The sequence below is a fragment of the Calliopsis andreniformis genome, chromosome 12, assembly GCF_051401765.1.
Source record: "Calliopsis andreniformis isolate RMS-2024a chromosome 12, iyCalAndr_principal, whole genome shotgun sequence".
NCBI classification, from domain to species: domain Eukaryota; kingdom Metazoa; phylum Arthropoda; class Insecta; order Hymenoptera; family Andrenidae; genus Calliopsis; species Calliopsis andreniformis.
In genome coordinates, this window is record NC_135073.1 from 20,080,919 (window position 1) to 20,105,772 (window position 24,854).

At 40.6% G+C, this 24,854-nt stretch overlaps 1 protein-coding gene across 1 annotated transcript in view; it reads right to left on the minus strand.

Annotated features, from left to right (window-relative positions):
• Positions 1–1,185: 1,185 nt before the first annotated feature.
• LOC143186014 (irregular chiasm C-roughest protein) overlaps positions 1,186–24,854 on the minus strand; it is a 58,005-nt gene continuing 34,336 nt past the window's right edge. The window contains exons 2-13 of the mRNA XM_076389368.1: positions 18,430–18,557; positions 10,993–11,176; positions 10,415–10,550; positions 8,859–9,067; positions 5,040–5,309; positions 4,699–4,807; positions 4,277–4,463; positions 3,648–3,786; positions 2,871–3,058; positions 2,583–2,716; positions 2,060–2,291; positions 1,186–1,307 (exon numbers count right to left, since the gene is read on the minus strand). Coding sequence (XP_076245483.1) covers positions 1,200–1,307; positions 2,060–2,291; positions 2,583–2,716; positions 2,871–3,058; positions 3,648–3,786; positions 4,277–4,463; positions 4,699–4,807; positions 5,040–5,309; positions 8,859–9,067; positions 10,415–10,550; positions 10,993–11,176; positions 18,430–18,557 — 2,024 coding nt within the window. The 3' untranslated portion in view covers positions 1,186–1,199. The remainder of the gene's footprint in view (positions 1,308–2,059; positions 2,292–2,582; positions 2,717–2,870; positions 3,059–3,647; positions 3,787–4,276; positions 4,464–4,698; positions 4,808–5,039; positions 5,310–8,858; positions 9,068–10,414; positions 10,551–10,992; positions 11,177–18,429; positions 18,558–24,854) is intronic.

The window sequence follows — 24,854 nt, forward strand, 5'->3', positions numbered from 1 at the left end:
AATTATGCAAAGCTATATAGAAGGGAAATCTTGTATTACGACTGTTACGTCAGTTATACATACGTACTTGTCGAGTGCTCCCTTGTAAATGATCCTTGAAGTTAATAGATTTTTCAATTTGTTAATAAATTGTCAGAAAACAAACTAGCTATCTATGTATACCACATATAAAAACTGAATTGTTTGACCAAAATAAAAATGTATGTTTAAGTTGTTCAATTATTAAAAAAAAATTGCGATGTTATTAATTGCAGGAATTAATTTATATTTCATGTCTGTAATAACTTCAATTTTATTGATAATTAATGAGTTTTTATAGAAAAATACACTTTATTTACTTTTAGAAATGCTTATTTTATATAATACAACATTTATGAAATTGGTTAAAGGAGGCAATACAAATGATGTATTGAAAATAAGACAGGATAAAGGGAATAAAAATGCAGCATCATGTCATATGACCATTTGAATCGTTAAATAAAGTATTTTCGATAGAGCGCAAACATATCCTCTGCGTAAATTATCATCTAGAAGTTTGTATAACAATAACAACATTAATAAAACCAGTAACTGCTGAAAATCACATTTTTATTAACAACATTATCGTAAGCATTATAAATACGGGATTTATACAGCTAGTATTTATTTTGATTGGTTCTTAAGTCGCATAGGTCATCTTTGTTGGAACATACTGGCAGTATTATGTGTGAAAAATCTGAAAAACGTTGTCTTCGTAATGAGATTTATCGATGCACACAGTAACATTACCGCCGAAGTTTGATTTCTTGGATGACCAGTGATTAATGTTCTCTTGTGCGTTCGAACGACAATATCCGTCGGATTTACATATGCACATACATATGTATGTACAAGAATGAAATTGGGGCGCGGCAAAAAAAGAATAACATGTAAATTTACGGTACATCTGTTGACTAAAAATTGTCTCTTCTACGTAAATCTGTTTCGATGAATTATACAAACGAACGACAAGGAAAGAGAGCAAATTACAACTTCTTTGTCTCGTCGATTTTAGTTTTTTATCTTTATCTTTCTCTCTTAATCTTCCTTTCCATTCGTTTACTCGCGAACGTTTGTGTGTACGTACATATGTGAGCGTCGGCATGTATCAGTCATGTCACATCACATGTTTACATCAATACATGTATGTATAAAATAGAAACTATGTAAATGTAAAACCTTCAGTTGTTTGAATTTGGCTTGAACGTTGTATACTGTGGTGGCTTCTCAATCTTGCAATGCGGCTTCAGCGTCGCTAACCGATCTGGTTTGAGAAACAGCTGCTCCCCCTGCACAATGTTTATCTTAGGGATTTTGAAGGATAGAGATCAATCGGTTTATGAGAACATTGCACGTGCATGTGAGATAGCAACGATCACCGATACAGGCAAATTCTATCATTCTACGTATATCTTACATAATGGTCAGAAATATTTATTTTCAACTAGACAGATATCATACAGCTGCTTTATGTGCAATTTCGTACGTGACAGAGAATCAGGGCCATTTCACTCTTTCAGCTAATCGAATCTATACGTCTATAGTCTATTCTATTCATACATAATAACGTTGTGTGCACAACTTTTATTTCTAACTTCTACGATATGTCTGTAAAGTGTTGATGAACAAAACGCAGCGAAAATTAAGTCACGACTGTAGTAGTAACGATAATAGTATCGTTTATGTCCTTTAAAATACTTATAAATGGACAGTAACAGAATAATTTAACGATCTCACATTATAATGAGTATTAATATTCTCGACATAGTGAATAATAATAAATAATAACTGTTCAAAGTCAATATTTACGAATTAGATGAAATTAAAGGTGAATTCTTTATTGTTTCTTTGTTCGCCGATTCATAAAACATAATATCTGTATGTATAAATATAGTGCTCAATGAAACGAGTTTTGAGTTTTCAAGCAAACAATACAGTAATTATATGTGTAGGTGATGTTTGTATCAGGTCAGATTTTACTTTACTTTGGGAGAGTAGCTTGTATTCTGCGTTTTTTCTTTTTTCTATCTACTTATCTAACCTGTAGTGTATATTGTGGTCCATGAGGCTGCCCGTGGTGATGATGGTGCCTCTGATAGTGTTGCTGCTGGTGTGAAGGATCATGCTGATAACACTCTTGTTGATATTGTTGCGACGGGACCGGCTTCAAAACGTGATTGGGTCGTTTTTCCGGCGCGAACTGCTGGCAGGCGCGTTCCATCGTATCCACGGCTAAACGAGGATCCTCGATCATTGTATTCGAAGCCTTCGTACTGAAATGGACCATGTTATCCGTTTTCAATTTCTTTCGGACAAATTTTGTTTCGGTTCATTTCTTTTTTCGCGTATTATGCGAATTATCTACGACTGCAGGTTACAATTTCATAAATCTAGTATATCTATCAGTACATCTATGCAATTAAAGTAATAATAGGATGTAAAGAATGCATGGAGTAAAGTGTTAGTGTATACGACTGTTTTGAAAGGAGCATATACATTCAATACTTTTCATGTAAATTACTTTGACGTATAACCAGCTAATAAGCGAAACATCTCGTGCTTACCAATGCACTTGTTGCAACGCAGGCATCGTATTTCTTGCGCCACAGCATCTATCTGAACGTAAGAAACAAACGAATCCCATTATCAAGATCGAAAGCACCGTAAACCCAGCGACAGCGCCGATAACAAGTGGAATCTGTAACACGTACAAGAACGGAGGAAAAGCTTTTCACTGCGACAAAAATAGCGTACGTCTCGTGCAAACAATATTTAGTATGTGTTCGGCCACGTTAATTAAATACCGGTAATGTTGTTTTTTTTTCAACAAAGTTATCGCTATAGGTAATTACCTGGCCTGGTTCATCGACTCTTAGCATCAGGGTTCGTCGATCGCTTCCACGATCATTTTCTACGATTACGTGGTACAGTCTTTGATCTTCTTTGACTGCTCTTGTCAGCTCTAAAACGGCTGTATAACAATCCTCTACAGCCAATGGTATCAAATCCAGTGCTCGATAACGCGATTCTAGGACTTCGCCTATGAACATTTAGGTACGTAGTAGTTGTCAATACCGAATATGTAGATATACGTATACATATGCATGTCAATCTTCTACGAAACACATACAGTTTTGTTTCTGAGAGTGATCACGTCTCTTCTTCGTCATCGCGACGAAAAGGAGTTGATATGGCTCCTATGAAAGGAGTTGTAGGTACATAATGGGAATAGAAGAAATCACCTATTGGCAATGAGAAAATGAAGCAATCATTCTCAGACACAGTATTTTAAACTGCAAAACCATCGATAGGTAATTGGCGGAAAATAAAACGAGAAAAACAACTGAAAGTAAAGAAATTGGGCCGAACATCGATCAAGTTAAAGGTGTAGAGAGTGAAATGGGTTGAGAGACTGAAATTGGTTCGTCGATAATGACAAGTCTACAAAAAAATAGATAGATAGAAGAAAAATGCGAGAAAAGAGGAGGTAATTAGGTGGAAAAAAGCTTGAGGATTTTAGTTATAAAAAGTGCCAATTAGCGAGAAGAGACGTACGTAAAAAAACTGAAAGGGCAAACCAAAGACTGGAATACTTTTGGCTGTAGAGCTAGGAGAAGAGCTAGTCTAACCGGCGTGGAGTCTGGTGCTGCCCCATTCCCAAGCCACGAGTCGAGGCTTCGGATCGGAACACAGTCTGATTTCTAATTTTGCGGGGCTCCCTTCGGTCGTTGCAACGACAAACTTCTCCGTGATAGCCGGCTTCACCACCTACGACATACGTTTCACAAATTTCTTCGAACTATATGCGTTCGTATGCCTACGTATATATGTATCATATGTATATCGATATTAACAGATCGATGAACACGCTGTACAATCGAATATAAAATAATTTCATTAATTAGTCATCGACATCGAAATTGGACTCGGAATTGGAATTGTTTGTTCACCGATTAAAATTGATTTCCAAATAAAAGCTTGTAACCGATTCTATTTATCTGTATGTATCTATAAGTACCATCGCAATACGTAAAAAACAGTCTTTAGTTTTTCCTACTCGTTACCCGTTCTGATGCGAAAGCCGATCAATTTCAAGTCATCCAGTTTGTTCCAATGAATTTATTTGTAACAAATTCCGTCGACGTGGACTAATGTTCGTCCGATCGAACTGTTGGAAATTCATTTGATGCGTTTCATTTCGATCTTTCATTCGTTTGCTTGTAAACTCGTCAATTTTTCACGATCCATGTGTCCTTACCCTGGGTGCCCCAACTACTTGTAACAGCACGGGGTCGCTTTTCACTTCTCGAACATTCCCATTGATCTTGTTCGAAGCGAGACATATGTATTGACCTTGTTGCTCGTACGTCACGTTCGTCAGGATCAGTCGTTGTCCGGTACTGCATTCTAGTGGTTTTCGACCATCAGTGAAGATTTGGGCCCATCTGATTTGGAGAGAAAATTGTTATCCTATGTCAACTGAATACATTCCTATACTTTCGAAATTTCTCAATTTAACAGAAACATTGTTAACGCTTTAAAAATTCGATTATCTGTAGATATGATATAAAAAAAACTGCTTACAGGATATGGGAAACAGGAAGTAGCCATGTAAGTAAGTAAGTAATTATAATCTTCGTAATTAGACTATATATATATATATATATATATTCCAGTTACCTGTATTCGGCCGGTGGCATAGCGTCGGCATTGCACTCGAACGATGCACCGGAAAATAATAGAGCCGTAGTCAATCGTTCTGGTCCAACCGAACTGATCGTCGGTGGATCTATACAGAAGTGAAATAATTTTTTACAGATAAATCGTACTTTAACCATATTTTAAAAGCATTTTCAAACTGATCGAGTATCGTTTATGTACTTAATTCTTGATACGTTTTTCTTTCACCTACAAATCTGTTAATCGCGGCCACGTCTAGCTACTTATGCTTATCAGTCATATTGTCAGAACGCTAATCATTCTCGAGTGCAAGAGTGAAAAGAAGGATAGGAAAGACTTACAGTTGACCGAGACTTGAACAGAGGCGGGGCTGCTCTCACCCTCGGTATTGGATGCCTCGCAAATGTATACTGCTGCGTGATTCCTGTAGATAGGCGAGAATGAGAGCGTTTCCCCTATTTTGGCCACTTCCGTTAGCCCTGGGCCTTTCGTTTTTCTCCATAGGATCGAAGCTGGAGGATTTGCATCGGCGAGACATCGTATCTCCAATTGATCTCGACCCTCTTCTAACTGACCGCTAGGAACACCGACTAATCGTGTTTCGGGGGCATCTGAAAAATCCAATTATGTGTGTAATTCGTTTTTTCATCACTTTTTCGATCTCCTAAGCATTGGGGCCGGGTGATTCCGATTTTTTAGCTTCAAAAAATTGTTGTGTGATCTTTTCCTGTTCTCAGTTTTAGGCGTATCAGGTATGATTAATCGCCATACCGAAATTAATCGAATAACCTTCCACTCCATTGAGCAAAAAGAGTTAATTGGCCTTCTACGATAAAATAGACGGGGTTTGTGACATTGCCAGAAAAATACGTCAGTGTGGAAGTATGACCCGATGGATCCAACTCGAATTGTTCGATTTTTCCACCATTCGATTCTGAAAGCACTGAGTCGCGATAAATGCTTAGGTATTGGAATAACATAGAAATACGTATTTCATTTTCCCATAAATGTAGTTGTTTCGTTTAAACACATGTACGTTCTCGTTCGACGTGGTTTCAGGAAAGTTACATTTTTTAACGTTCAATTCTGCTTTCATTTCGTCAAAGAGTCGTACCGATTTGTAACAACCAGGCATGGAAAACAATGTACCACGTTAATACGCAATTATTCTCTCGCCCATCCCCCTCTCTCTACTCCCTCGCTCCGCCCCTCAGGCTCTTCTCGTTGATTTAAACCAATGAAACTGCAAGTCGGCCACTGAAGAACGTCACAAATGACAGTTAATTAACGCTGAAATACAGATCCAAATTGTATTAATTGATAATTTCAACTCCAACCTATTTTCCTCAGGTTCAAAAATAACAAGCTTCTATTCAGACTTGGAAATACGATTATGCAACTTCCAAAGAGAAGCGACTAAATCTGGAAATGGCTGTCGTATAAGTTTCGCACAAGTAATTATTCCTTTTGTTGAGCGTATAACGATCAAACGCTTGTTCAAGGATGTTGCTTTCATTTCTGAAACGAAGGATGACACGTTCGCTAGATTGAATCTACTAATGAATCCATTGATAATTGGATTGACAATGGTCAATGCATCCCACAAGATGGTGCGATGCGAAGGTTTGTGCATACAAAGTTTCAAATAAAGGTGAAAGATGAAAAAGTTGGTCGACTGCTGTGAGGTACTCTCGAATCGAATCGCATCGTTGCCTATGGTCAGAGCTGGTAGCTTGCGCAGCTGTTCATTTCACGTAACAATGATTTCGAAGTACGCGCGAACGAACACTCGCTGACCCATTCACAATTTCAGCTATGTTCCTCTTTCCTCTTTCCTCTCACCTCTCACCTCTCACCTCTCACCTCCCACCCCTCACCCCTCACCCCTTCCTCTTCCTCTTCCTCTTCCTCTTCCTCTTCCTCTTCCTCTTCCTCTTCCTCTTTCTCTTTCTCTTTCCAACCTACTGTCCCTCTGTACTGCTCCCCTTTTCGGCTACCTCGTTTTCCATTACCCTTTTTACCGTGTCTGTTGGCATTTTATGGGAAGCTATTTGCGAGCGTGGATGTAAGCACGCATGCTACTGGACATCTCTGTACGTATGTCAGAGAGTGACTGCCTGCCCCTATTTGTGTGATCCCACATCGTGTCTATCCGCAGCAAAGCCCTTGCAGCTGTTTCCTGAATATCAGCAGTAGCAGCAACAGCAGAAGTAGCAACAACAATACCAGTAGCAGCAGCAACAGCAACAGAAGATATCATTTCGCTTTTGTTTCTGTTCCACCTGTTTCGCGAACTCTATTTCCTGTGTTTTTACGCGTCGTTGGACGCGAACACGGGCAACATTGATAGTGTGATTGGCATCCTTCCTAAACCGCAGATCTTCAACAATGCTCCTTTTACGCCTTTTTTACCAGTTTGCTTTAACATCTCGCACAATCGACTCTATATAAACTTCTACTATTTATTGTCAGTGATTCTATAAATAATCTACATAAGGATCGAGGTGAATGAATAGTATGAATTGATTGTACATATAGGAAAGCATCTGGAACGCACACAACTGTAGTTCTTTTCACGGTAGACTTTTCGATCGGTCTTTCGTTCCGTGCTGGAAGACAAAACAGCGCCCTAACTTAAAATACTTTTGTTGCAGACCTTTATGCTAGGTTAACGTTAAATTGCGATAATAATTGATTATATTTATTTTTTGCTACTTATATCAGCGGGAATGCCTCAAATCTTAGAGAAAGGAGACAAGTAGATAAATTAATATGAAGAAAAAATTTGTAATTTGGATAGACTTTAAATGCCATTTTCACGACAGTTTTCACGACAGTATAACATCGGTTTAAAGTTTGTTAAAGAGCACAGTAAAACAATTGATCCCCATCACCTATACGTTCGAAAATTACATGGACGGTGCATAAATCATGTCACTCTCTCTTGGACTTTTCAATAAATTCTGTAGGACCTCGGTATTCGTTTTTGAACAATGCTTCATGAATATTCGATCAGCATCATGGACAGTAAATTACGGGTAAACGAGCGCAACATTGATCGAAACAAATTCATTATCGCATAGCAGGACGAGTGAGTGGAGTTAGCGAAAAATTTGAAACCAGTGCAGTAGTGGTTGAAACCAGTTTAAACTTTCTTAAACTTTCCATTTCAGACTATCGAATGTCATGGGTTGGAATTCGTTTAGGAAAAATTAAAGTAAAAATATTGTCAGCAATTAGCTAAGTATTAATAGGTAAGTAAATATTAAACGTGGTTTTACATACTGGTTGAGACATTGCGTATAAATGTATTTGTAGTAAATATGTACATATGTAGTAACCATTGGACAAATAATAAGTATATACATGATGTTCACATTAATAACATCTTTTTCTTGGACTTAGGAAAGTAGACAGATACGCTCCGTTTCGAGTGGTTGAATCGGTTTAGGTGATTAGTCACACACACACACATGCGCGCGTGCGCACACACAACGGACTACAGGTACTTTTATAAAAAGCGATTGAAAATTGTTGGACGATGCAATGGAGCTAGAATTGTCGATAAGGTCGAAAAACAGGATATCAGAACGTGGCGCGGCATGGCGAAATTTTGAGGGAGATTGATGAGGGTTCGTGGTTACCGGTCTCTGTGTACAGAGTTAAATTGCTGACCGGACCAGACTGGGAGCTTGAGAGGGAGTGAGGGAGGGAGTAACAGTTGCGAGCGGTAGCGGAGGTTGAGGTCAGTTTGCTGCACACGCGACTGTCTTGTCGGTTTGTTGTTAATATCAATTTATTCGTTGCTCGTTGTTCCGTTCTGTTCTTTTCTGTTTTCTTTTATAAGATCAAACGATAGTGTCTGGCATTGAACAATTTGTAGGTATGTCTTGGTTGAATGCAATCATAAATACATAATAAGCATTCATTTTTCTGAACATCCGTACCATATGTACTATGTACGTTCAACTGGTTAGTATTATATAGAATCCTATCAACGATTTTTTTTGGGTAAAAATTGAAAATAGATATAGGATATCATAAGTAGCAGGACTATTTCAGTTATCACTTTGTGAAGTATTTTATGCAATTTCGCATAAAGTAATCCTTTATACAAATTCTATACTCATTTGTAAATATAAAAAGAAGTATATACTCACATCGCACGTCGAATCTCACTTCGGTGCTAGAAGACATAGTTGGATTTGTGTACGCCGGATGAATGGCAACGCACCTAATGGGTTGTCCATAATGAGACCGTTTGGCCATAATCTCGCAAACGCTGTAGGTTGCCCAAGTGCGGGGATTATCTATCTCCGTAGAATTTACCTGGGGCCTCAAGGTTTTCACTTCGATTTCGCCCACGTACCTACGTGCATTCACTCATCTTGAAAATTTGCAATTGCAGCTACTGTTCTCTCTCTCTCTCTCTCCCTCTCTCTCTCTCTCTCTCTCTCTCTCTCTCTCTCTCTCTCTCTCTCTCTCTCATACACACACACACACGCACGGACGCACGCACTTTCCCCTTTTCTGTCTCCTCTTTTATGAATTGTATATACACATATGCAGAGGGAGGGAGGGAGGGAGGGAGGGAGGGAGGGAGGGGGGAGGGATTGAGGGAAGGAGGGAGGGAGAGAGAGAGAGAAAGGGCTGGAGGTGGAAGGAAGTGAACATTACTTCGCTTGTTCACTCGACTTTTAGACAAAACAACAAAAATTTTTGCAGCTATCCTATCATTTCGTTTAGTCGCTGGATTTTCTGTTATTTCTGGACCTCTAGGAAGCATGCGAACTCCTGTAGCTCCTTAATTCTGTCTAGATAGTAGCACGGAATGGATCATGATTATTCATGGACAGCCAGAACAGTGCAGCTACCATCGGCAAGATCCACAAGGTGCATTACGGTACAGGATGTTCGCGCAGGGAAAACTAACCGTCAGACGCGTCGCGTCCCTATGAGCAAACGAGAGGGTGCATGTACAATATTGGCGAGTCTCAACGATGGAGGAGAGCGACGCTGGATCTTTGAAATAACAACTTGGAACTGAGAGCTTTCACCGTGCTTCTCTTCTCCATTCATTAAAACAAATCTTCGGTTATGATTGATAAAATCAGCCCTGAGAACATGCAACAGAGAATTCAATTGAAACATTACATTCGATTTCTTTTTTGTTATTTCTATAGTTCGCTAGCTTGTGAAACCAATTGAAACGAGATATTTAACTGAGAATTGTTCGATTTCGAGCTACTTGACATGATGTAATTATAACAATAATCATTCGATGAAGGGAGAAACTCGTCTGTCTGCCTGAACTGATGCGCGAAAGGCACGGGATGGAGTGAAATTAATTGTAAGTTGCCTGAAATTTGCGACGAAATCGACTCGGAAGTCGATACACCGTTGCAGATCCCGAAAAAGAGCGACGTTTCTCACTAACGATCAACTGACGTAATTTAGAAGCAGTCACGATGTTTCTGTTAGAAAACTAGCACTATTTTCTTTAGCAGGATACATGCTTGATTTTGATTCCATCCTAGATCATTACTCAGTAATTTGAATAAATTAATAGAATAGATAAGTACATCTGCATGAATATATCTCAGTAAGTGACTCTGGCACAATAAAATTGTAAAAAGTCGTGACGGAATTAGGTAAAAAAGGAGAGTATTTACGTGACTGGTAAAAGAAAATAAGCGGTACAGCAATGATTACGCACCATTTAATTAGTGGCGAAGGATTCCCATACCGTGCCCTGCAAGTGAGCGTAGCGATCTCACCTGCTCGAGCTGTTACGTTGCTTCCGGGTAGAATTAGGCGGTTCGCGTATTCTATCTGCGGTCGTTGAGGGCTGACTGGAATGAGAAAATTAGCGGAGGTTAATTTGGTTATTCGTAGTTGTAGATATCTGAATTTGACATACACGTTTCTATGCGTTCTACATATATGTAGGTGTAGATTCACAGGGACATTGTGTCACGCCTTGTCGTCAAACGTTCGTCATAAGGATTGAAGAAGAAGCATATTATACTATGCATATGCATAGTATTCATACAATTGCTTTATCTGACTGTGTATCTTACTAAATTGCTTATCGTTTCGTTCAGATTAGAAATATGATTCCCAGCTAAGCAGTACCTAGACGATCGTGTAACACGTGGGATAGTAGGAATACAAAGCAACAGGGGCAGGTTTGATGACATCATTAATATTCTACATTGAGTATTTTGCAGTTTGATCGCTATTGTTGCTTTCATCGAAATGAAGAAAGTAAATCCCATTAATATCGAAGTTCACCTCTAACGACCAGTCTAGCTGATTCGGATGCCAACGCATCCTGCGTGGTAAAATCGCTGGCTGTAACCTGGCATTGCCATAATCCATCGTCGAATTCCAGAGTAGCAGATCTGACCCACAGCGAACAGTCTCCGTTGTCCGGGGAACCCACCCACTCATACTTCTTTAAATGCATCCCAATTGGCTGAAACAAATGGGAATATATCAACATTTTTTTACATACATATCTGCATTATTAATCAGCTGTCGATTACACTCAAATCAGTACTCAATTGTTTATATTGGCTATATGTGTATAGGTCTTCATTTTGAAATCTAACAACAACGAGTCAATTCAATCCTACTATCCATTACCTGTACTGACATTTCAATAGACATTTTTGTCACTCAGTTTAATTTTACCAGCAATAAGTTGCGATCCTAATCTGTTAATTCAGTATGATAATATGATAATTCAGTGAAATAATATAAAATACACGCAAGTGTCTGTTATCTGTAGATCGGTTGTGTGTATGTATGTCGAAGAAAAATGTGCTCGATGGTTAATCGTTGAACGTTGATCGTTCTTCGTTGCCGGATATCCTCTCGAGTACTCTTCTCCTGAACATTCTTTCCTTCCTCCGTTAACTTGAGATTGCGTGCGCTTCCTACGAAATGAATCGTCATCAGCTTCTAGCTTCGAGTCGTCGCGTCGCGTCGCGTCGGCGCTGCAGTTTTCCTCTTTCTCACAGATTAATTCCGCTCCCCAGCAGGAAAGTGCAGTCTTAACAAATTTCGCAGTCATAATGTAGCCGTAATTCATGGATCGATTCTCTACGATGCCTACATGTATGTATAATCTATCCAGCTTGTTCTATACGCCTGCTCTTCTATGTATGTCAGAAGCCCGTTTTCATCCCCGTTTTCTGCGCCTAATGTGTTATCGAGACCATGGGTTACACGCCTTGTATGTGACGTATCATCCAACCACCGCTCAAAACTAGATCACACTACTCAGAATTTGCTTTTTTCTTCTTCGTTTCTCTTCTCTTTTTCTTTGTCCTATTTCGTTCAGCTAGAATAATCTGACCATTCGGCTGTCAAAGTTTTCATAATCCTAATTAGAGTAGCTCCTCATGTGAAATTGCTTTTTATTTGAATTTCAGTTTGCTTTGAACGTTTCGGCAAATTTTGTCATTTTTTTGCTGTTCTGTAATTCTTCTTGTTTGAAAACACGTAACAGCGGCGTGGCATATGTAGTTGGCTATCCATTTCGTTTGAAATTAATTAGCAGTGACTGGTTTTAATCGTATAACACAGCGTGTATCGTATAAATGTTTTTCTATCCGATGCGATGCGGCAATGAGTTGCGATGCTGAGTCGATAGTTTGCGTTTAAACAAACGCAACCGCTTTCGAAGAACACTAATTTTGCTATCTACATGTATTCGGATTGAGGTTCGTAACTATAGATCTATTTGTGCGATAGCAATGAACACGACAGACTTCCTGTGGGACTGTAGAGTTTATCGTTTAGCAACAGACGGAATAATACAATGAGAAATTCTCAGATGATTATTTGCGTGGAGTATGGGCGATGACAAGGGGAAGGGGAAGGGGAAGGGGAAAGATAAGAGAGGAAGAGAGGTGTGGCGCGGTTCGCTTTCAGGACAAAAAGAGTATTGAATCACCGCTCCACGCCGCGCTCCGTTTAACATTGCGAGATGCAGCAACGCGTACGCAATTACACGGATATTAGCATCTTAACCAACTTTTGCCATATAGCTATTCATTCTTTTCGTTGAGTTTTCACTTTTATTTCTGGAAGATCCGAAAATAATCCGGCGTGTCTCAATGCAAAGGTATCGTTTCTCGCAAATCCAAACGATTCCTTTGAAGCGTATTGCGATACTGTAGGTTTACTTATAACATAGGTATCAAGTAGTATGTATTGTATGTAGTACTACGTATTACGTGGTGACACTCAACACGCAATGACGTGTAAGTATGTAAACAGGTCAAGATATTAGCGAAATCTGTAGCTGAGGGAACGACTTAGAGACCTCCTAGGGTAGACATTTCTATTGAAGGATAAACAAGAAGAGATACAGAGGGTGGTACCGAGCGAGCGCGCGCGTGCCGCGATGCAGCATCATTCATTTAAAGGATTAAAATCCGTGCGAGCGCGCGACAGCCTGGCGGGAATGTACGAGCGCTCGCTTACTTGACGGAAAGGGCCCTTTTCTCCTGCTTCTCGACGGTTCACGACCTTCACTGTCTTCGTCTCTCAGCCAGTGGCATCCATGTTTCTACCTTTACGTCCGCACCGGTCTTCTATGTTCTCAGGAGAGGGCCGCGACCAGCAATCAGCGTAATGCACCCGCAGACGTGCTTCGCCTGCCGCCCGCTGCCCTCCGCCCACCAACCGCCGATCTCTTCCCTCTCTATCCACAGAATTGCATGCTATCCCACACGGACGAGCAGCACCGACACTTGTTCCACGCATATACGAATGACGCACGTATACCAGCACACGGCTAGACTAGTGCATACACCCTTGGGTCTTTGGCCCTGATAATACCGATGAACGAGCTACCGAGAGTTCGAATAATCTAGACGCAATGGCAATCTCTTGAAGAGCAACGAAATAGATCACTGGCCGGTGCGGCGCGTGGTGGATCGATTTCGTTGGAGCCTCTTCTAGCCTCCAGAGGAACTCCGCTTTCTGAACCCCACTTTCGCCTATCCCCTTTCAGCCTCTTCATCTCTTGTTTTCCGACTTTCTCCCATTGAGCATCTGCTTCTTCATTTTGATGAAAAAGTTGTTAAGTTCAGGATTCACGACTCACGACTTACGACTAGGTCCTGCTAGCCAGAGAAAAGCCGATGATGGTTGGCGTGCGAGCGGCTCGCCCGCTGAACTTGTGGCGGGTTGAACGAGCATAAAAGGCGCAGCAGAGTCAGAGGGTTCCTCCCGTTGGAATTTCTCTCTTCAGTGGTAAAAAGAGTCTAGAAAGAAGCCGGATAAGGGAATGCTGGCAGGCAAGGGAAGTCAGGAGTAGAGTGGGAGCTTTAGTAATCCGGTGAAGGCGATTCCGTACACCTATTTCGCTAAAGTGATTTCGTGCCTTTTAGAGAGTTCGATGTTTCTTCGCGCGGAATCGCACAGGCGGCGTCTCGTGATTCGTAAACCTTTCCTAACATCTTTCCGAATTCTTGTCGAAAGAAGTGCACTTTATAAAGCTTCGCCTGATGTCTGGTTTCTTTCGAATCTTACACTTTGCGTTTCCTAGATGAATACTTTTTTAAACTGTTGCATCATCAGCGAAACAAATGCACCTCCAAATGTTAATCGGTTCAGTTCATAACGAAGCTCGAAATATTCTTTGGAACGTATGCTTTTTCTGTTTAATTGCCAAAGTAAAAAGGATGCAAAATGTTATTTTTACCAATGCGGACGTATTTTCCGAATGTTAATTTCGATTGGAGAAAGGTGAACCGAAAGATGATTAAGCAATTAGCGAAATTGTTTTTGTTCTTGTTGCGAAAAGCTTCTCGAAAGCGATCGAGAATTTGAAAAGATACGAGAACAACGCGTTTTAAAGGGCTGGAAATATGAAAGCACGGAAACATGGAAAGACGACCGAAGATAGAACTCGGTATCGTAAACAAGAGTAGCTCGAATCTCTTGAGAAAATTATTCTAGCCGCTATTTACATTCTTCATAAATATTCACTTCTGAGAAAGGAACCGAAGAAAGAAGGATGGTTGACGTTGGCTAGAGAAGAGGAAGGGAGAAACGCAAAGGTAGAGAGGCAAAGGGATGTGAGCTGGTTGAACAGGAAGTAACCAGAGACCGCGAAGGGTATAAATCTTATGGCTTTCGGAGGCGATCTCGTTTCGGGATCACCTACTGCGAAAAGGGTTGCTCCCTTGTTGCTCTAGACGGTAATACGATATTCTTGTTATCGAGGCGTCGTGAAATGTCTCACATGTAGGTACTCTACCGACTATTTTCCTTGTTTCCTTCTTGACAAAGAGAGATACATATTGGTGCATATTATAATGTTAAAGATACAGATTATGATTTATACTGCGAAACTGACTACGTGATTGTTATTATATCTTGTCGTATCTCTCATAGACAAAACAGAAGAAGTTTAGTCACACTGTTTTCATAAACGAATACAATTTTTCTATCAACGTAGATTGCATATAATTTTGTGATAGGATATTTTACATAGATGTCTCAGAAAAATCATAGATTAGAAAAATGAGGAAATATTAATGATGGAACTGTTCCGTAGAATACGTGTTGGGATCCGATCCACAGCTTTCCAGGGTGCATGAATTGGTAACGAAGATAGATTCGCAAGAGGGAAAAATGTATTTGCCTTTCGCTTCTGGTCGGGAGGATACATTTAAAGTTCATACTCTACGTTACTATATGTATAAGTACAGTATACGCATATATTAGTACCCCTCTATGTCGCTACTGCTAACTTGATAAGCAACTGTTCTCACATTCAATCGATGATTATTTATGGCAGAAACACCGAAAACTACATTGAATGATGAGAGAAAGAAATAGGATAGAAAGTTAGATATACATAGTATGTACTTCCTTAGTACTCAGATACGTATCTAATTATTAAGTATTTAAACCACGGCAAAATCTCTTTTCATCAATAATTATAATCTTTTAAGTGTTCGTCTACTTTTACACATGTAGGTATTTATTCGGCCTGTTTCTCCTTCTTTCATCGAAATAATTTTCAAGACTTTATCGCGCACCAGCTTCAACTTGGACGTTTTCGGCTAATTACTCGAATGAATTAAACATTCGTTGGCAGTGGAGGAGTTAACAGGGGACAAGTAAGTGCGTGCGGTCTTTGTATTCGAATAACGAGGCCGCGAGAGAGAAAGAAGAGGAGTGGTCGGTTTTCGCAATGCTCTTGGAAATAAACAAAAGGGGGTTGTGCAGAAAGTGGACGGATAAGTGGTGGTCGAGTGGTCGCCGCGACCGCGCCGGCCGGCTGCTTTCGAAATTTATCATTAAATCTTTCCACGTCGTATTTGCGGTAATTGTGGTCGTAGACGGTCGCGCGTCGCTTGCGGCTAAATGCATTTCAACAGGCTTGTTCGCTATTTGTCTCTTACGACGCGCGACATATCTATGTTTTATCTATAGCTCTTTTATACCTACCTAAATACTGTACATAAACTCATTTAAAAGCAGGAACGACATTAGGAATTGATTTACAGACGAATCAACTGAAGAAGCAGTGTAACGTGTAACAAGTCTCATTAACTTATTACATATTCTATACAGTATAGATATTTTTTTGTGTTTCAAAGTACGTACTAGAGTAGATTTTATTGAGAAACAATAAAAAAATAAAATTTCAAAAATAAAATTTGTCGTTCCATCAATAAAATTCACATACAATGCGCTATTATCTCGAAAATTCTATGCGAAAATTCTCTCTTTTTGCATTCGAGCATTATCTATAATTATCTATAATTACAAGTATTTTCCTCCATCTTCTTTCGCAAATGTTGCACTCTCCGAAAGTGTTTTTCTGTTCATTTACGGGCAGTCGCGGTTTCGTGCAAGGAACCAAGCCATGTGTTAGCGAGCGAATTTTAGTAACGGAGTGACATGTATGTCGTTCCTGTGACTAGTTTTTCTCGTATACGCGTCTTCGTTTACCAGACGGAAAGCAGACGGAATGGCTAAGGCCAAGGGTCGAGGCGAGCGGCGGTAAGAAGAAAAAGAAACGCGTTCAAAATACGCGTGTAAGGAGAAATTGCATTAAAGTTCCTCAGGGAAGTATGGTCAAAAGATTTCTTCGCGTCTCTGGGGAGTTTGCAGTCTCTCTCTTTCGTTTCGTTCCTTTCGCCAACACGATTCTTTTCCGTCTCTTTTACCCTCTTTTATCCTCTTTTACCCTTTTTCTCTCCTGGTCGACCTTAGCTCTTCGCTTCCTGCTCGAACGCGGCTTTTCACCCTCGGCTGGCAAGTTTTTTCAGTCGAGGCGTTGTAACGACTTCAATTTAGAGGCACGTTTGCAGCATGCTTCTCGCTCACCGACAACCCCCACTTCTCACTCCGTCAGTTCACCCCCATGTTCCCGTTCCCGCTCCAGCTCCAGCTCCAGCTCCAGCTCCAGCTCCAGCTCCCGCTCCCACTCCCACTCCCGTTTCCGTTCTTTCGTGCACGAGGAGGGCAAAGTAACTTTTTCGTCGTGCATAAATGTCGCTGAAGCTAGGTTCACTGCAACGTTTTCACAAGAGCGTGAAAGGAGGGGGGGGGGAGGAGGAGAGTTGAGGATGGTGCCGGAAACTGGCGGATACGGCCCGGTATGGACGGCAATCACGGAGGAAAATGGACACTTGCTCAACACGCACCACACGTGCATACATATGTATATACATGTCTACATGTCGGAAACGAGCTTATATATGTAATTATTGTCTTAATAAAATCGTCTCACTTATGTATCAATCATGTGAACGGTCAAGAATTTGCGATTGTTGATCCAGTCAATGATGCAACGAGAAAACGCGGCTCTGAGTTGCATTATTCTAATGAATTTGTATTTTTCTTCCCTTCGTTCCCTCTCTGTATCGCATTCTACAATTTTACAAGCTGCACACGACAGACGTAACAGAATTTTTTGTTCTATACCAATTAGCTATATTATTTTGTTATGCAGCTTATCTTAATTCATATCTACTGTTTAGCGTTTTTGGTAGGTATGTTTCGAAAGATCAAGTCGAAAGACATAATTTTCCTTGCGATACAGGTTATTAATTCTAGCTAAAAAGAATTGAATGAATCGCTGCGTGAGAATATCTGGAAGAGTAAGCAGAAAAATAAATAGAATAGCGAAAAGAAGATGAGGGAGGAGGCGTGCGGGAGTGATGAAATGAACGACATAGTTGCACGAGTAGGAATAAAAGATTTCCTCGGGATTAAGGGCAACGATGATAATGAAGTCGAGTGTCAGCGATAGCATGAACGGACAATTATTGTTCAACGTCGCGTATTCTTGAAGTTTAAGAACTCTTAGTTCCCCGTAGCATCACGAAGTGTTCCCTTTTTTCAGTTCAATCGCAACACCATATTCCTCTCCATTTGTTTCTCCATGTTTTTCTATTTCGAAGAAGCCATTTATAACAGAAAGAGATGAAATCGAATCGATCTTCTTGTAGTAGATACCTACATAGAACCTTTTCAAACTTATATGTTCCACGTTTGAACGACCGCATTACGATCGTAAGTTTGAGTAGATAGTATGAAGTTGTAAAGGACAACTGTTTTTGTTAGAGATAGACGATCAATTGATTAAATGTTGAAAAGGCATGCGGCGCGGCGTGACAATGGAAATCTATTTCGAAGCAACTCATATAGATATATGCATATAATACAAGTATAATTGAAAAATTGATTTACCTTCTGGTCCTTTTGCCAGATGCATTGACCCCTCTTGCCAAGTACGCGGCAGATTAACTTCGCGTCCTGGCCAGGATTCACCTCAGTATACTGAGGTGTCTCTTCGAACTGCTGAATGCCATGACATACTGAAATCGAATATCACATAAACACGTTAGTTTCGTATTTATGTAGTACATCGTTATTAGTCCGTACAAAAAAATCTTCGTAACATGAATGAACGCGAAGGAAAAAGTCTTGCTTCGAAATGAGAAGGTAACAGCGCGCGGTGCACGGCACAAGCCGCGTAAGCGCGAGTTTAGTCGATTATTAAAGCAGACCGGTACTCGTTAAAGTTGTTATTTAATTCGCAACTTTCGTAAATTCATTTAACTCGATCCTCGGTTTTCATCCCATATCAGGTTCACCGATAAATCTCATCAACGAGATAATCGTGTTGCGTCGCGTCGAATCTCCATCGAATCTTGTCTATGTATACGCTTTCATCCTGTTTGTCCTATCTTAATCTAAAATTTATGCCTCGAACCTATTGTTTTCGTTCATATTTTAAAATTCCTTGCAGCTTTGTGCTCTGTTTTCAACCATTTTACTTGTAATTTTCAATTAAGACTTTACAAAAGTAGGCATCGCGTCTCAATTGAGTAGATACCTCATACTAATTTCAATTCAGTATGAACCAATAAATTTGAATTTCTACTTATCTTACCTATATCTAAAATGAATCATGAGAAATTGAATTTCGAAATGCGTACCTATCTAATGTGATGAAAAATACGGTGATGGTATGTATGTGATTTCTGTTTCGTTTTAGTGTGCACGTCCGACATTTCGTTCGTAGCAACGTCGACGACCTGAAAATTTTACGCGCGCCAGAGGAGTGCGGTGTTCTCCACGGATTGCACCGTTAAAAATTCAATTTTTCACCGAGGTAGAAATGATTAATAAAGCGCGTTTTTGGCGCGGGTGCACGGTTACCGGGCCGACCATGGGAATAACTGTGCAAAATTAACAAACCGACAGCTCTTCGTTTCGTTCGCGATGACCAATGCAGTTTTACGAGGGCACGAGAGCTCATGAGAGCTCGCGAGATAGACTTTCAGATTGCACTTTGAATAATCCTAATGTCAGGGGATAGTAAACCACCATTTCCTATGAACAAATTGATGCTTCCCAGCAATGTCTTTCGCCGTAGGGACGTAGAAAGTACGGCACGGTATTTTCGGTGGAAAATAATTTATAACAGTGATTCACGATCGGGACAAAGACCTTGTCTGAAGTTGGGATGTAACTTTCGTTGAATTATGTATCCCAGAGAACTGGTGGAGACTTATTTTCATTGGCTGACAGAGATAAAGCGAAGCGGGAATTCGTAGAGTTCCGGCCAGTTGCTCGATGACGGCTCACTAATTAATATCTTGTGGTATCGACATTATCTGCTTTATAGAAATGATTTAGTAACGTATTCGAGATGGTTCGTATAAGGTCAAGAAAGAGTAAATTAATGAAATAACTATCTATCCGGCTTTGATGCTGCAAACTTTATTCTTTGAAAGTAACCAATTCAATAAGTATCCCAATAAGTAGCGTGTTTGTATGTAGAAAGTGATGCACCAGTGGTACGAATAAATTACACTGTAGATGGTTAGTCGAGCACCATCCCTAGACGTTCCTTCCGTATTTCTTTTCACCTTTTCGCACATAAATATGCGTTCGCATATTTATTTTTCAGCATGGAGGAGACTCTCTAGAAATTCGTCCACAAACAAGAAGAAGTCGAGAGAGAAATACATTTTTTCAATGAGAAATAGAGATATGCACGCACACAACACTCGATGATTCTGATTCTTTCATACGCATGCAATGAAATTCGCGATTTCAATCGATTTAATCTTTCGCATTTCTAGCGGAAACAATGCGAAGTGCGATGCGACGGAAATCGATATACGACTAGGATTAAACACAATCCTATCTCCTAGCAAATAATTTCACCTATGAATCCAAAAAACTTAACTACATATACCGCTGTACCTACACATGATCGAGCACTTCGCGATTCTCGTTAACAAGAAGATCCACGACTATTTTGCCCAGTTCTGTTTCTTCCTACTCGAGCTTTCGAGACATGGAGGGGTCGTTACCGTGATTGTACATCCGAACGGATGTCGCATGCATCTCCCGTAATATTTTCTTGCGCGCGTTTCTCCCTAAATTCGCGAGGCTTTTGTGACGTACCATTTTCCAGGATAGTCCCGAACGAGTACAACAGTAGGATTCTTGCTTGAAGGAACGCAATTAAAAGAATCGTCGTGGCAGCGTGTAGCCTGTAGCCTGCAGGCTGCAGGTGACTCGTTAGTCGAGGGGAATGATGCGTAACGCGACGCGACGCGACGCGACGCGACGCGAAGGCCCGAAGGTATCGCCATTGCGATACGCCGTTAGAACATTCGTTACATCCCCCCTCTTCTTCCTTTTTCTCATCTTGTGATTGTCGTCAAGCTCTTCAAACCATATCCATACTAAATTTTTAACAAAATTTCAAGTTTTCTAATGTGATATAGATCTATTTCGTACTGTTTCATTGTTATAACTTGCATTTTAAATCTGTTGTGAAATTAAAGCCTTCTTAGACTCTTATTAATCGTACGTACATATATGCATACTTATCTAACATTTATGTGATTTTTGAGTTCGCTGAGTAATCGACCAAACCGTCAACGGAACCATCTCCCTCAGTATAATACAAGCTTATACTTATATGTACATGTAGATAGGTATTGGTAATCTTTATTCGAATAAAGATAAATCAGTCATCTTAGAAATAAGTCGGTTTCAACTGTACATTCGTCTAATCGACGATTTTCCCCGGCTATCTACGTTGACTTATGCCTTATCTGCACATATGTATACGTATTTCGCTTTTCTATGTAACATTTCCAATCGATTTCATTTTTCAATCATGTAGAACAACAGAATTGCGTGATTGCATTCGCCGTATAGGGAAATCGTGAATTGAAAACTGGCCAGCACAGAGAGGTACGTAAAGTACCTGTGTAAGTACATGGGACGCGAACAAATTTCTCGCGTGGTACAAAAAACGAGCAGGATGCTGCGAAAAAGAGGGATTTCGCTCGGGGAAAGGCAGAGGATGGTCGGGTTTGTAGAACGCGATAATTCACTTTCGGTCGCAGAGGCGGTGGTAGCTTCTGGAAATGGAGTCCCCCCCGTGAGTTTCTAGTATGGTAGGACGGCATGGGCTTGCGAACGGCTAGCCGGCTTAAACAGGTTTGTATTCTCCTCGATGAGAGCTAAATTAGATTAGCGTGAAAACAGCCTGTTCATCGTATCCTCTTCCCTTTCGTGCCAGTGCAAGTTATACCGTTACTTATACAGGTTGCTTCACAATCACTGATCAGAATAGATTGTATTTAGATATTTATTACTAATCATTCAAATCCCAACGCTACAACGCGTGGTAGCGGCAGACAAACAAAAATTTTATTTTCAAGTTGATAATATTTGCCGAAAGATTTGTAGATACATATGTACGTACCTGACAACACATTTTGTGCGTAGGTACGTAGATATGTATGTATGTATACCTACGCGGTAACGCATCCCGAAAATACCCCGGATGTCCAGGTTAACGGGAGTGAAAGCTCGCACATGCAGCAGAGAATATTCTGCGTTTTGTGTTTTGATAAACGACCTCAACAGAATTAAATTCCCCTTCTTCGTGCCTCCCTGGCTTCGCCCCCCCCCCCCCCCCCCCCCCCCATTTCATCTACGTGTTCGCTACCCTCCTTTCTTTTTTTTTTTTTTCCGTTTTTGACCGGACCACGAACATTTCGTCCTCTTTTTCTCGACACTGGCTGTAACCCGGCCACGGGCCACGTTCCGAACGTAACACAGATTAATCTGTTTGTTGATCCTATTCCCCTGCGCTTTTTTCACCTCCCACTGCCCGTCTTCCATCTCCCGTTTCTCGTCTCTTTTCTTTCCTTTCTTCCGACCACCTTTTGTACAGCCTCTGTGTTCTTTTTCTTCCACACCACGAGACACTGTCTCTGTCTCGATAACGTTCAGCTGCAACTCTCTTAGATTTTACTCTGTCTCTACCTATTTGCGCAGAAATGATGCTGATTCCGCACTGTCATGTGTAAGCATGTAACAGCGTATGTAGGTATATCGTTAAAATTGGGTTTACTTACATGTGCATTAAAATAGCAGATGTTACGAAGGAACGACTGTTCAATCGGTCTTTAATTGGCCTAGTTCAAAACACCATGCAGAAGTGTGGGCACCTCTGAATCACGCCGTCCTTTTGTTCGACAAAGGGACTGAAGTGGAAGACGAAAAGCGAAGAAACTAAGAAAAAAGAAGAGCCGAAGTAGGCGAAATTTTGGCTCTATCGGCAGAAACGCCTAATGGAGCGGCGTAATGAAAATGCCCCGCCCAGCCGCACCACGTCGCCGCTCCGCGTTGTATGGTAGTAGGGGTTGAAGGGGAAGCACCGTCGGAAGAATTGGAAGGTCTGCTTTATTTTCTACTTTTTCCCTAAATGCCGATGACCCGTGAAAAGAACAAAGAAAGGCAAAGGGGCACGTTTGAAGCTGCAAAAATTGATCGTTTTCCCACAAAGCACTTCCGCGAGAGAATGAAGAGGTAAGGAGGAAAAGATGGGGCCCGGTGCAATTAAGATCAAAAGTTCGTCTATCGGTTTTAGGTACTTAATGAGTAAGTAAGGTCATTGGGCCATAAAAGAAGAATACGATTTGTTAGAACATCGTGTTTAAACGACATACATACCTATACAGAAGAATCGCAAGACTGATGTTCCGTGAAGGTAATGACAAGATGCGTTGCCGATTTGCTAGCATAACCGCATGTACACATGTGCCTACATATAAATATGTATCCATCCACACATACAAACATATGTATACTGGGGGACAGGATCAAACGAACAGAGCTTGGGATGACATTGAGCTTTCTGGTAAAGACCATCGATAAGTTACGTCACCTACTTTGACATCTCAATGGCGAGGATGCGCTTTCTTTTTTTAAATCCTCCTTTTTTATGTACATTTCAGTCACTACAAAGAAGCTTCCCAAAGGTATGCGCTTCTATTTTTTCTTCTTCTCGAAGACGTTAATACTGTCTTTATTATTCTTAACTGAGTGATAAAAGTCTGCATTTGTTCTACTACAAGTAATTCTTCTTCTCGTGGGGTTTACATTATCTAAATAAATATTCCGAATAATTTCAAACTGTGATTGTAGTTCTCAACGAGCCTTGAAAAACAGCAAAGAAGTTATTAATGAAACTGCTAAACGCACGATGAAAAGTTGACGTTTAGATTCTGCAATTCGCAGGAATTGTGTTGTATTGAATTGACCGGTAGAAGGCACTGTCCGTTTTCAAATTAAAGACGCGATACGTCGCGTCATGTCGTTGCTCAAGCAAATCGAGTAACGCTTAATTCTCGAAAACGAAGAGTAGAAAATGAAAGAAAATAAAGTGGCGAGGTGAATCAAGGCTCGCGAAACTGAGACGGTGACTCAACATACGCGAGTGGCATTGACATCGTTGAAGAACTCACCATGCCATCGATTATTTTGCTCGCATCAGAAAGATTTTCTATTGCTTCGTTCGAGGATTTTTCCAAGGAAATGAAATTTTACTCGGACGCGCTGAGAATTCGCTTCTAGAACGACTGATGTTACCAGTACGTAGCAGCTCCATCAGCTTTATCGGTGAACGCGTGTGTAGGTGCATATTTATTTCCTACTCTTCGTACATTCGAGGCGTGGTCCCTTCCACTCTGACCAATTACACTCGCATTCCTTCTACAGTTTTTCCACCTCTGTATAATGGCAATTACCCAAGTATGTGTTGTCCAATATACGTGTAAATATGTATTACATCCTGTTACAAGAAAGTTGTTTAGGAAAAACGTTCAGACATGTACGTAACCATGAACTTCCAATCCTTGTAAACTTCAAATACCTTGCTTTCTATCTTCCGCTCTACCATCCTTGTTTTCCAAATATCCTGAAGCATTAGTATTTTCTGGAAAATAGACATTGAGAAACCGACGCTGAAAATTGTAACGCATATACTACATATGCATGTACGTCTAGGCATACGTTGTCGCATCGGAGAAAAAATCGTGGCAATATCTGGGCCTGTGTGTAGCTGCACACTGCAGCTCGGGGGTCGGGGACAATGGCAAGCCGTTGGCGAATTTTCGTTGAAATAACAGTTGAAAGCACGCGGCACTGTGAAAAATGTTCCTCCTCTCTACTCTTCGTTCCGGTCCTCCTTTCTCCACCTTTCCCAACCCACCTCTCGCTTCAACTGCAAAGCAAATAAAGTAGAAGAGGTAGGGGGCAAAAGCCACCGCTGCCACCGCTTGCGCCGCCGC